Below are 12,076 nucleotides of genomic sequence, written 5' to 3'. Positions count from 1 at the left end.
ACATTCATAAATTAAAATACATAATGCTGACGCTCAGTAGGCTAAGTATCATGACCTACATACTCTGAGCTATTGAGGTGATTGAAAAGCTTCTTTGCCTTGATGAGCCATATTCAATTGCTAACTCATAGACCTTGGACGTTGCAGCAGCTGATACTTGATAGGACTCATTGTTTTGACAAATCCCCTTAATTAATGCATCTTTGTCCCAGAACATATCCCTTGGCAACCATTGTTTTAACAACCTCCGCAGCAATAGTTACTGCCAGAGCTAGAAATGAACTGACTTGTGTGAATAGCGTGCAATTTTATGTAAATTATGTTAAGCTAGAGAACATTGTACCAGAGCTAGAAATGAACTGACTTGTGTGTAAAGCCTGCAATTTTCTTTACCTTGACTTGGGAGTTTGGATTTTCTTTACAGAGCAGCAGAGAAAGCAAGTTGTGGCAACCAGTGGAACACTGTCAACCAAGACTTGAAAGAGGAACAGTAGCAATAAGCAAAACCTGCAAGCAAAATCAATGACAACCCAACATGAAAAACAGCATAATCAATATATTTGCTCATTGTGAGAGCACAAAATGATTCAAAGCCAACTTTAGTGAATATCAATGAAATTAGAAAAGCGAGCATTTCATAGTGTCAGGCATTTTTGCTTGTGCATAATGCAATCTACTGGAAAATGAGCAGAAATATAAATATGGATGGCAAAGATAAAATGAGTCACCGTTTTTGTAACAAACTTATAGGTAACTAATTTGATTGACCTAAAGTAAATGAAATGAGTTAGATTTACCAAATGTAACCCACAATCATAATTGAAAATTAGACACAAACCTAAATTTCATAATCGATGAAAATGTAATCCTAGCTCGGACTTTGCAAAGCTACTACTGAAATAAATTTATTTCAATTTATTTCACATAATCAGTGAAATACTTTGTGTAGGCACTACTACAAAAAGTTAATCACACAACACTAATCACACAACGGAATAGAAATCATCTGTTGTGTGTTTAAGTAAGCTCTATCATACAACGGTTTTATTTATATTCTGTTGTGTGAATGTCAACTAAGTGATAACTTTTTTATCAGAACTACATGGCACAACGGAAATGAAGTAATGTCTGTCGTCTGAGTCTTAAAAAATTTAGCGACAGATTTCCCTTCACTTTGGAGTCTTGGTTGGCTCTTGAAACACTGAAATTTGGGCTACTAGGACAACGGGTTTTACTATTTCCGTTGTGTGATTGAAAAACTAAGCATCAAAGTTTGAGGAAGCTTGCTTGAATGTCTTCCCCTACATAGGCCTAGTGCAAGCTATAGAAATTGTACAACAGATTTAAGATTTTCTGTTGTGTGAACTTGAAACTGAGCGGCAACATTTTGAGCCAAAATGATGTAGGCGCCATGTTTCCCTCCATGATTTCACATTTTGATTTTTAGTGCTGCAGTCAGACGACAGTTGGTAAGTTTTGTGTTGTGTGAATAACTTTGAAAATTTTTAGCTAGTTTTAATTGCCCTCGTGTCCAAAAGAAAGGAAGAAAAAGAAAGCCTTGACGCTCGACACGCAGCTCTCTCTCTCTCGACCCCAAACGAAATCTCAGTCCTCTCTTAAACCTAGAAACCCATCTCTCTTACAAACCCATCCCGATCTCAGTCCTCTTCTTCAAGAATTTCTCTTTACTAGATAAAGGTTTTGCCTTTGAAAACAAACCTCCACTAGTCCAGTGACAGCAAAAGTAGCTGAGAACCGAAGAAGAGAGAAATGTCGAAGCAGGGTGAGGTCGTATGCGTCACCGGTGGAAGCGGCTGCATCGGATCATGGGTTGTCTGCCTCCTCCTCGACCGCGGCTACACCGTCCACGCCACCGTCAAAGACCTTGTTAGTCTCCACAATCACACTCAATTCAAAGACTGTAAGAGGGTGACGTGACAGCGGAGGTGGGAGAGGTAGAGAGTGAGGGGCTTTATTTGCTTCACACGAAGAGAGAGAGAGAGAGAGAGAGAGGGGGGGAACGAGTTCTGGTTGGAATTCAAACAGGGAACTGAAGCTTCCAGAATCGACGCCTCTCGAGCCAACCACTCCGGTTTTTTCCTCAGCCATCTGAATTTCAGGTAAGCTCTGTGATTCCCGAGCTAATTGAGTGTACGGAGATTCCTACTCCGACTTCCTCAACTAACCGGAACTCTTTGCTTTGTGTACGGCTAGGGATTTCATCGTTCTCGAACTTCCGGCGAAGCCCCAGCACCACAGAAGCCGAAGAAAGAACCTACCGATGATGAAAAGAGGTAGGTAGCTTCAATTTTAGCAATTTTGATGATGAATCTGTGGAAATTGAAATGCTACTCAATTTTCCTTGATTTTTGTTTGGTAATAGAAGGATGAAAATAGTGGCCGGAAGCTTGATGAAAGCAGTGATCAGACCTGGTGGAGGTGGATTCAACACCTGAAGATGGTGATCGGGTTGGGCTTACATTATGCTTTCTGAAGCCAGTATCGCAATTGAACTGTGTATAAAAGCAAATGGTGGAAGCTAGATTAGTTTTCGATTTGCAGTTCATATATTAGTGCACTGTTAGATGGGGTTATTGCTGAATCTTCAAGATCAGAATTTGGTGGTGAGTTGAATTGTGTGTCATGAAGCACATTTTCACAACTTTATACAGATTGATACAGGAAAAGTTGGATCATATGTTTAATAAACTAAACATAGCTGATCACTTTTCATCACACATTCTCTCCTAGCAGCCAGTGAATTGTACACAGAGCTCATCTACAAAACCCACATGGCCATACTACGGGGAGCTAGCCAGCAGCTGCCAACGGGTTCCGCCTTTCTTTACTCTGAATTTTGTTCTAGGTATAATTCCTTTGGATTTAAGCACGGAATCATCGCTGTTGGATTTTATGGATGTTTTAGGGTGTTGCATGTTCCTTTGTGTGAATTTGAATCTTAATCTTCTCTTGACTAAAACTAAAATCCTAGAAATTATCATTTTCAAATAGAACAAGATGCAATTAAGTTATTTTCTGTTAGAAGCATGTGGGTTATCAGTTATGGTTAATAATAACTGCAGTTGGGTTTCTGAATCAATGATGGGCTATAGTATTGGAATTTGGATGAGCATAATTGTAGAATCTTTTTTTAAGTTGATTTATGGAAAGCCTTGTTCTAAGCTAATTTAATATGGAATATAATGACAATGAAACCTTTTTCTACATGGTCATTGTGTCTTGTGCTTGCTGTGGTTAGTGAAGGAACCAATGAAGCTACACGCCACATATGCCACTCCACTCTCAAAATTCTTCTTCTTGCAGAGGACGACGGTGAGATGAAGCATCTAGAAGCCCTAGAAGGAGCCCAAACGCGCCTCCGCCTCTTCCAGATCGACCTCCTCGACTACAATTCCATCTCCGCCGCAGTCCACGGCTGCTCCGGCGTCTTCCACCTCGCCTCTCCTTGCATCGTCGACCAAGTCCATGACCCCCAGGTAGGTTGCTCCATTTCCGATTACACTCTACAAATTCAGGGCTTCTTGTTTCATGATGATTCAATTGTGTCTACAGAAGGAGCTGTTGGACCCGGCTATTAAAGGAACGCTGAATGTTCTAACGGCGGCTAAGCAGGCCGGCGTGAAGCGCGTGGTGCTCACGTCCTCCATATCGGCCATCACTCTCAGCCCTAATTGGCCGGCCGATGTCGTCAAGAGTGAGGATTGCTGGACTGATGTTGAGTACTGCAAGCAGAAAGGAGTGAGTACTTATACTACTGAGTAGTGTCTTGAAATTGTTTTGAATTTATGTGACTTCATGGATTTTGGAAATCTGAACTAAGTAATGCTGATTGTGTTGTGTGTTTTGTTAGCTGTGGTATCCTTTATCGAAAACTCTGGCGGAGAAAGCTGCGTGGGAATTTGCCGAGGAGAAGGGGTTGGATGTGGTTGTGGTGAATCCGGGGAAAGTGATGGGTGATGTTATATCGCCGAGGCTCAATGCTAGCAAAGGTGAGTGCTCTGTTCAGTTTCTCATGAAACCTTTCCTGCATTTGCCTAATTTGTCATCATATTATCTGTCTTATTAAGCTACTTCTTCTTAGTTCTAGTATCCCTGCTTGGTTTGGAATCAGGTCAGAGGAAGAAGAGGGTCGCTAGCTACAAGGTGTACACTCTGGAGGGGAAGCTGAAAGGGACTCTCAGGAAGAGCTTCAGGTGGCTCAAGCAGACCTGTGATAGAGTGGTCTATGGCCGGTAATGGTTGTTTCATCAATTTTAATGAATATATACTGGTTTTGAGTGAGATATCTGGTTAACTCTACTTGTAACATAATATAGGCTTTGGCATAGTATGGATCATTGACCCATTTATCCATCATATGAGAACGATACAAACTTGTGTAATCATAGCCAAAAGGCCAAGAAAATGATTCAACAATGTTGACATGCTTTGCTATGAGTCCTGCAAACCCATTTGACCCATTTTATATCAAAATTTCTGATCACAACACATGGTTTTAAGATTTTTTGTGAAACGTTTACTTCTAAATTTTTGAGTTTGTATGGTGGTGGTAAGTGGTAACACAGATCGAAGACTTTTATAAGGTGCAGTTGGCAACTTGGAATGTTTTTCAAATGTATGTCTTACGAGTCTTAGAAACCTCAGTGGCTTTTGCCCGAGTTTGATATTTGAGTTGGTTTATGTGAAAATGTCTTACTAGTCCTAGAGACCTAAGTGGGCGCTGTCTTTGGATTGATAATATTCAAGAACTGATGCTTGCAGTTTCACCAATGATTAAGCCATTGCAATCCCAAACTCACCTGTAATTTGCTCATGGAACTACAATGCCCTTCCATCTAAGTCATTTTACTTTTCTCTTGGTGGTGTCAAGTGAGATTGTAGGAGAAGAAGCTTCCACCACTTCTGGCCACATTATGCTACTTGAGGAACAACCCATTACTCACTCTTCTGCAAAAATGGAAGCTCAATCTCCAGGTATTTCAGCAATCCAGAGTTTCCTTCTGTTTTTAGCTTTCAAGTTGGTTTCTATACTCTACTTCAATTCAGGGTCTTTTTGGGTTAATGGGTACTCATTACTTCCACATTCTGCCACTGAAACTCGAGTTTTATAAATGGGGTCTCAGTGTCAATTTGTTCATGTCAGAAATTTATTATGTTTTTTTCCTTTTCCTTGCTCTGTGGGATGCCTTGCTAGATTACTGATTAAATATAGGGGAAAAAAAAGAGTTGACAAAATTTGAAAATCTCCAGTCTCTGTTCTTATGGAAGTTAAAGCAATAACAAAACTTTAAATTAATTACTTTTACTTTCGGAGACTGCTTTTCATATGCTTTATAATATATTTTTGTCTTGTCCTCTCTTGTTATTGTATAGAGAACGTGGGGATGGAAAGGAATGGATATTGTGGATCTGTACAATGTTAATTTTCTGAAACCCCAAAAAACAATTGTGGCTTGTTAAGTGCAGCAGTGTTGATTACAGGTCCGTCCGACCTTTTTTCTCTGTTCTTTTCTAGATTACTAATTTTCAGGAAGGAAATATAATTTCAGGGTTGAAAGTATCCTATCTGGATTTTCATTTCGAGAATACTAACTTCTATGATTAAACCTTACCCTGATTCTTGTATGATTTCCCCATTATGGACTTCACATATGCATTTGTTCATATACTCATTAGTATCTGGTTGACTCATCTCCTGATTATTGACTAGAATTTCGGGTATTTTCTGTTAAACCAGGAGTCCCTGAGGTTAGAGTAGTTCACCATCAAGATTTGAACAAGAGCATTCTGATAGCACTCATTGTTGCTTCCACCCTCCTTGTTGGAATTCTTCTGTTCCTGTCATGTTATTGGATCTATAGACAGAAAATGTCGAAACACTCTATTGGGAAAAGGCAAAAGACAAACGGTATCCTCTTTTCATTCAATTTTCATTTAAATTTAAGTTCCTACTTAATTTATAAGTCAATAATGCTCATCATTTATTTTCTCTTTCTTTCTTTGTATGCATGTGAAGAGGTTCCAATAGGGACGCCATTGAGTGCACTTATGGTTGAATTTAATTCCTTGATGTTGGGGAATAGAAAGGGTTCGGTTGTTGTATTCAATTATCAATTGCTGGAAGCTGCAACAAACAAGTTCAGTGAAAGTAATATTTTGGGTGAGGGTAGTTCTGGACCTGTTTACAGGGCTAGTTTTGATGGAAAATTCATTGCAGCTGTTAAGAAAGTAAATGGCATAAGACAGGATGCTGAAAGAGAATTTGAGGTAATTCCATCCAAAACTGGTTCTAGATTCAGTTTCCTGAATCTGATTCTCTTGTTGAGGTCCTGTGTTTTATGAAACCTAGTTTTGCTTTGCAGAATGAGGTGAACTGGTTGGGAAAAATTTGGCATCAAAACATCATCAAACTTTTGGGTTACCGTGTTCATGGAAAAACAAGGTTTCTTGTGTATGAAATGATGCAGAATGGCTCCTTACAAACTCAATTGTATGGTATGAACTTTCTATTGGTATCAAGTAACATAGATGGAGAAAGACATTTGCAAATGGTTTCATCGACAGAACAATTTATTTTGTCCATCTAACTTGATACATGCTGAGTTGTTTGCTGGAGAAGAAGGAAAAGCTTTGCTTGGAGTACCTGCGAGATTTGTCAGTTGATGAAATTAAGGCTGAGCTCTCTCATTTCAAAGGAATAGGTCCAAAAACGGTAAATCTTTTGTTACTGATGTTGAGCTGCTTTGCTTAGGTTGAGATGTTATATATGGTACTCTGGCTTAAATATTTCGTTGTATGCGTTCTTTGAGATGATAACATTCGGGAATTGGATGATAGGTGGCTTGTGTTTTAATGTTCCAACTTCAACAAGATGATTTTCCTGTGGACACCCATGTGAGTAGTTAGTAATATGATGGTTCAAGTGATTGATGATTCGTCATGTGCTTATTTTGACTTTTGGAATGGTTATGCAGGTGTTTGAGATTGCAAAGGCTATGGCTTGGGTTCCCTTAAGGTTGAGAGAGAAGAGCATCTTCGTTTTAAGAAAGTGGAGATTATGGTAAATCTGTAAAAGATGATGTTAAGGGTTCCAACTTCATGTATGCAATCTGCAATGAAGTCGTGTAATCAACACTAGTACATAATGGACTAGTTATTAGCCATGATGCAGTTTTCTCTGCGTCTACAACTTTGATTTCCATTTGAATGGGTAGAATTAGAAACAATTCTGTTATCTCAGTGAATTACGGAGAGGCCAATCGACTTTTATATATGTTAATATTTGCTTACAGCATCAAGTATTGAATTGTATTTGCATTGTGTTTAAAAGTAATGCTCAGATACATCGTACATCTAACAACCAACAACATAAACCAATGCTAGCTGTTGTGTGAACTAACAACCAACAACAAAAGAAAACAAAATTATGTTGTGTGAGATTCATAACACACAACATAAATAACATTATCTCTGTTGTCTGAATAATCAACAGACAAGGGTGATAGTTTCACTTCAGTTGTGTGTTACTTACCTCAGACAACAAAAAATCAGTTATATCTGTTGTCTGTTATTAGTCTCAGACAACAAAGAATGAGTTATACCTGTTGTGTGTTATGAATCTCAGACAACGGCAAATTCCTTCTTCTGTTGTCTGAATGTGCCGACACATCCCCGGGCATGCCATGCTAGGCACATGCCTGCGCAGAATTCACACAACGGAAACAAGTATTCTGTTGAGCAAAGTATTGTCACACAACGGTGAAATCACCGTTGTCTGATTTTTCAATCACACAACACTCACTTAGACCACGGTCAGTTTGTTCATCACACAACAGAAAATCACCGTCGTCTGATGACCTTTTTGTAGTAGTAAGGCGAATCGGAACAAATCAGTGAAAACACTGGGATATTAGATATGTCAATTTATTTCACATGTAGAAGTACCATCAGTAAACTTACTAACCGAAAAAATAAACACTTACTATCATTGGGTTCTCTCTACTCTGCTAAAATTCTTCTTTTTTTTTTCTTCAAAGTCTCCAAAGAATTATAAAGTTAGTGTCACCTGAAAGATGCAAGGAAAAACATCAGCAACGAAGCTAGAGCATAGAAAAGAAGTAGGGTAATCGTTTAGAGAAACTTATGGTAAAAGCTATGATAATTAATAACAGTCATCCAACTGGTTCTTAAAAGACTAATAAACAATTTTCAGGGATAATGCTACCCAGCTACCGGCATAGAAAAACCCAAAGATGAAAAAGCTTTGCTTATCAACATTAAAAAAGACAAAGTAACCAAAACTTGACCAATTACCAAAATCAATGTTAACGTCTTGGCTGAAGATTTCAAATCAAAACTAAAAGTAGCCAAAGGAACAAAGCAAAGGCAGAGAGACAACCATAGAATCAAACCTAAAAGCTATCAAATTCCATATAAAGAAACAAAATTTAAATTTACTTTTCTACCAATTATAAACCAATGATTGATAAAGAAACTGATGAGGCATGTTCATTGGTTAAATTGGTACTAACTTTGGAAGCAAGTTGCCCTTTCGCATCTCTGCTCGTCCTACATTTCTCATTGATGACATTTACAAAATCTTCTAAATCTCAGCCTCCACCACACTCTTCACCATCCTTGTTTCCCTTTGGAAACAAAATTTAATGCAGAATATCCATTCACTCCATACCTGCACAGGACTTTGCAATCAGGCCATGTATTTATCCTTCAGTATATAATCTCATGTTTCTTCTTAACATAATTTCCATATCATTTTGTCAATGTGAAAGCCGTACAAATGTACCAAAATACAATAAACTCACTTCTCAGCCAACGTCAGTGTTAAGATCACTCCAACAGCTCCTCCAGAGAAGGAGGCTAATATGGGATCAACTTCACTGCAATTTGATAGAAAAGCAAGTCAGTCAATGAAACTGGAAAAGACAGTAGTATTAACATCATTAGGTTCATGTCTACATATGTAACATGGTCAGTTTCCTAATGTGTGAAACCTGAGGATCTTAACAGTACCGAAGATACTAAAATTAGAATAAAGTTGAACTGAAAAATAAGCGGACCTGATAGTCATGGGTGTATGCATTAGTTATATTTCTCTTCTCTAATTCTTCCATTATCAAACTCTATACATTTTTGATTCCTCTATTTCTCCCCTGTACAGATCACCAGCCTCTTCCACATATATAAGTTGAATTAGATATATGCAAGAGAATACTTCTTTGTGGCTGGAAATTCCAGCAGGACCAGCCTATAGAAAATCAGTAAAACCAGTCTAGTTTCTGTTTATGTGATAATGTGTGATGGTAGATAATACTAACTCATTTCATGATATGTTTAGTTTGTGTTTAAATCTTCAGCACTAAGTTATGTATTAAGTTTTCTTTACAATAGGCAGATGTAGCACCATATACTAACTCTAGGTACGCAGGTTTATTCATGATATGTATTTCAACTAATATAACAATATAGAACAGTCCCACAATAATGGCAAATTAAGCAGTAGTAAACCTCCAAAATTCTGGTGACCCCTCGTCATTAAGCTCCAGTATAATCGTGTAATTTTCTGACTAGAAGTAAATATAAGTTGCAAAAAGTTATCTCAATTGGTTTCACCATTCAATCAATTATCCTCTTAAGTTAAACTAATCTAGTATTCAGTCCAGTAGGAAGCCTATCTAGATTATGCAAGTGCTAATGATCATACCTACACAATTAATTAGCATTAAATTCAGAAAAGAAAACAGATATCACTTTCAGACATTGGTGGAATCATCGGTCCCTTCTGTTTCTTTATCAGTGTATTTTATAAGAGTGTTCTGTGATTACTTATCCATGTTCATACTTTACAGATTATCATTGCCCGGAAAGAACTAAACTTGAATGTAACTACACCATTCTAAGCTTAACCAAATCAAAACCTCTATCATTGCTTCACAACGAAACTAGCAATGAAATTCAAACAATGAAGCAACATAACCATCCAATCACTTCAACAAGAAACTAACCAGAAAAAATCAAAACAATTTCAAGCTATGGTAATTCAAAGCTTCAAAGCAACAAAGAGAGTACCTTAAACGATCAGTCCGACTCCTCCGCCTCCAGCCATCCACGACCCAATGCCCATTTCTATACAAAACATCCATGAATTGAAAACTTACTCTCAGTTCTGAAGGTGTCTTTCTTTTCACTAGGCCAACCTACATCGTTCCGCCGCCAACCTTCACAGCAGCCGGGGTAAAGAACGAGGTCGAGCAACCTCGGCATACCTTTGCCTTAAACACTATCAACCGTAGATCTTTCCCTAGATATGATTTTCAGCATCGATTCAGTATGCCAGAGAAAGGAACAAAAAAAAAATTGAATCTGCGCAATCCAAGATCCCGATTCGATCACCATTGATTACAAGAAACCTAATTTGTCATATGAGAATAAATTACCAGAAAAATTGCATTGAAATCTGGCAATTTGTATAATTTGAGCATCGATAGAAGAATGTCTAACCTCAACGAAGAAGAGAGTTCCCGAGAAGAGGCATCGAAAATCAAAATCCGTGAAAATCTGAGTGTGAAGTCGCGTCGAGGGAGATGAATTGTTGTGGTTTCAGTCGATTTGCCCAAAATGAAAATTTAGGGCAAAAACGGAGGAGAGAGTTACTAGAGAGAGAGATGCAAAAGTGAAGCTAATGGAGAGATGTCGATGTTTTGATGCACAAGAGGAGGAGACGACGTCGCTTAGCAGTAAAAGAAGAAAGAATCATGCGACGGAAGACGGTTGCAGTGGCAAACCCAAGTGATTTTAGCGACGGCATCTCATTGCTGACGCAAACTTATTATGCTTTTGCGACTACACGTTTTGCCGAAGCAAATATATGAGTTTTGGCAATGGCAATTGAGTGCCGACGCTAACTATGTGTAGCGAATTGAATTCTTTTTTGTAGTATAAGAGTTTGTTGGTTGAATTGGTTTATTTGCTTTGGGGTGTATGGAAAGAGAGGAACAATAGAGTTTGGGAAGATAAAGCTAGCACAGTCTGTGAAGTGATGATTAAGGCAGTCTCTCGACTGCAAGATTTCCGATTTTATACCTTGAAGGCAAGTGCAGACCCAAGAGGACTGAGGATGGCTCGGTGGACTGCTCCTCCAACCGGGTGTTTTAAAATTAATGTTGATGGTTCATACCATCATGCAACGAAGAATGGCAGCACTGGTTTTTTCATTCGTGATTGGCAGGGTACCTTACTTGCTTGTGGTGGTAAACCGTTGTATGGTATGTTGTCACCGGAGCAGGCAGAAGCTTTGGCATGTAAGCAGGCTGTGGCTAGCTTTTGCGGTGGATAACCTGTTTTTGCCAGCTATAGTGGAAACTGATTCTTTGTTAGTTCAGAAGCAGCTCAATAGCAAGGAGAGAACCAATACATCATCTTGGGACGTATTTACGAAGATTTGATTGTCATCTTGGAGGCTACTCCAAATCTGCGGGTGGTGCGCACTAGAAGGAATGCAAATAAAGTGGCTCACATCCTGGCTGCTTTCTGTAATTCTATTACTGATGAGATTTTTTATTTTTCAGCTCCCTCTTTTTTACAGGCTGCTTTAGCAGCTGAAGTCCATAATGTGTAAGATTTCTAAAGTTTCAATAAAGACTTGCCTCCTTTCTCTAACAAAAAGGAAATATGTACAAATTTTCTGTATTAGAAATCACATGGAATATTATGGCGTCAGTAAACAAATGTTTATTCAAAAAAAATAAAAGTCCCGTGGAATATATATGCTTTGTTTTTTCGGGTGAACATAAGGGCCTACTAATAACCCATAGTTTCCAACTTTTAATAGAGTCGTTTCATAGCTCTTGTGGTGTTGATTATTTAGGTTTTTACTGTTTTCGCCAGTGTTGTTTAATTATTGAAATCTTTCTTTTTTTTAGAATATGATATACAAATAAATAATTGCGGTCCCCTAAAGAAGACAGTAAAAAGCTCTTGTTTGACTCACTTTTTATTTATGTACTATTCTGAACTTCGATTTTGATTAGTGACGTGT

At 38.3% G+C, this 12,076-nt stretch overlaps 2 protein-coding genes and 1 long non-coding RNA gene across 3 annotated transcripts; 2 read left to right on the top strand and 1 right to left on the bottom strand.

The window, feature by feature from the left end:
* Positions 1–3,209: 3,209 nt before the first annotated feature.
* On the top strand, positions 3,210–4,257 carry LOC112177366 (phenylacetaldehyde reductase-like). The gene is made up of 4 exons (XM_024315660.1): positions 3,210–3,497; positions 3,574–3,759; positions 3,872–4,010; positions 4,133–4,257. Exons 1-4 carry the CDS (start codon positions 3,210–3,212, stop codon positions 4,255–4,257), a joined length of 738 nt encoding a protein of 245 aa, XP_024171428.1.
* Positions 4,258–4,915: 658 nt separating this feature from the next.
* On the top strand, positions 4,916–6,363 carry LOC112177365 (probable receptor-like protein kinase At1g80640). Its single transcript, XM_024315659.2, has 3 exons — positions 4,916–4,995; positions 5,759–5,929; positions 6,038–6,363. Exons 1-3 carry the CDS (start codon positions 4,935–4,937, stop codon positions 6,361–6,363), a joined length of 558 nt encoding a protein of 185 aa, XP_024171427.2. The 5' UTR covers positions 4,916–4,934.
* A 2,206-nt stretch (positions 6,364–8,569) lies between these two features.
* Positions 8,570–10,633, bottom strand: LOC112180061. The gene is made up of 4 exons (XR_002928039.2): positions 10,540–10,633; positions 10,108–10,339; positions 8,844–8,918; positions 8,570–8,710 (listed from the first exon to the last, which is right to left on the bottom strand). It is a non-coding gene; the product is annotated as an uncharacterized LOC112180061 (long non-coding RNA).
* Between the last annotated feature and the right edge of the window lie 1,443 nt (positions 10,634–12,076).

Source organism: Rosa chinensis, chromosome 7 (assembly GCF_002994745.2).
Source record: "Rosa chinensis cultivar Old Blush chromosome 7, RchiOBHm-V2, whole genome shotgun sequence".
Classification (NCBI taxonomy): domain Eukaryota; kingdom Viridiplantae; phylum Streptophyta; class Magnoliopsida; order Rosales; family Rosaceae; genus Rosa; species Rosa chinensis.
The sequence above is the reverse complement of the archived record's forward strand: the minus strand, read 5'-3'. Positions and strand labels throughout refer to the sequence as shown.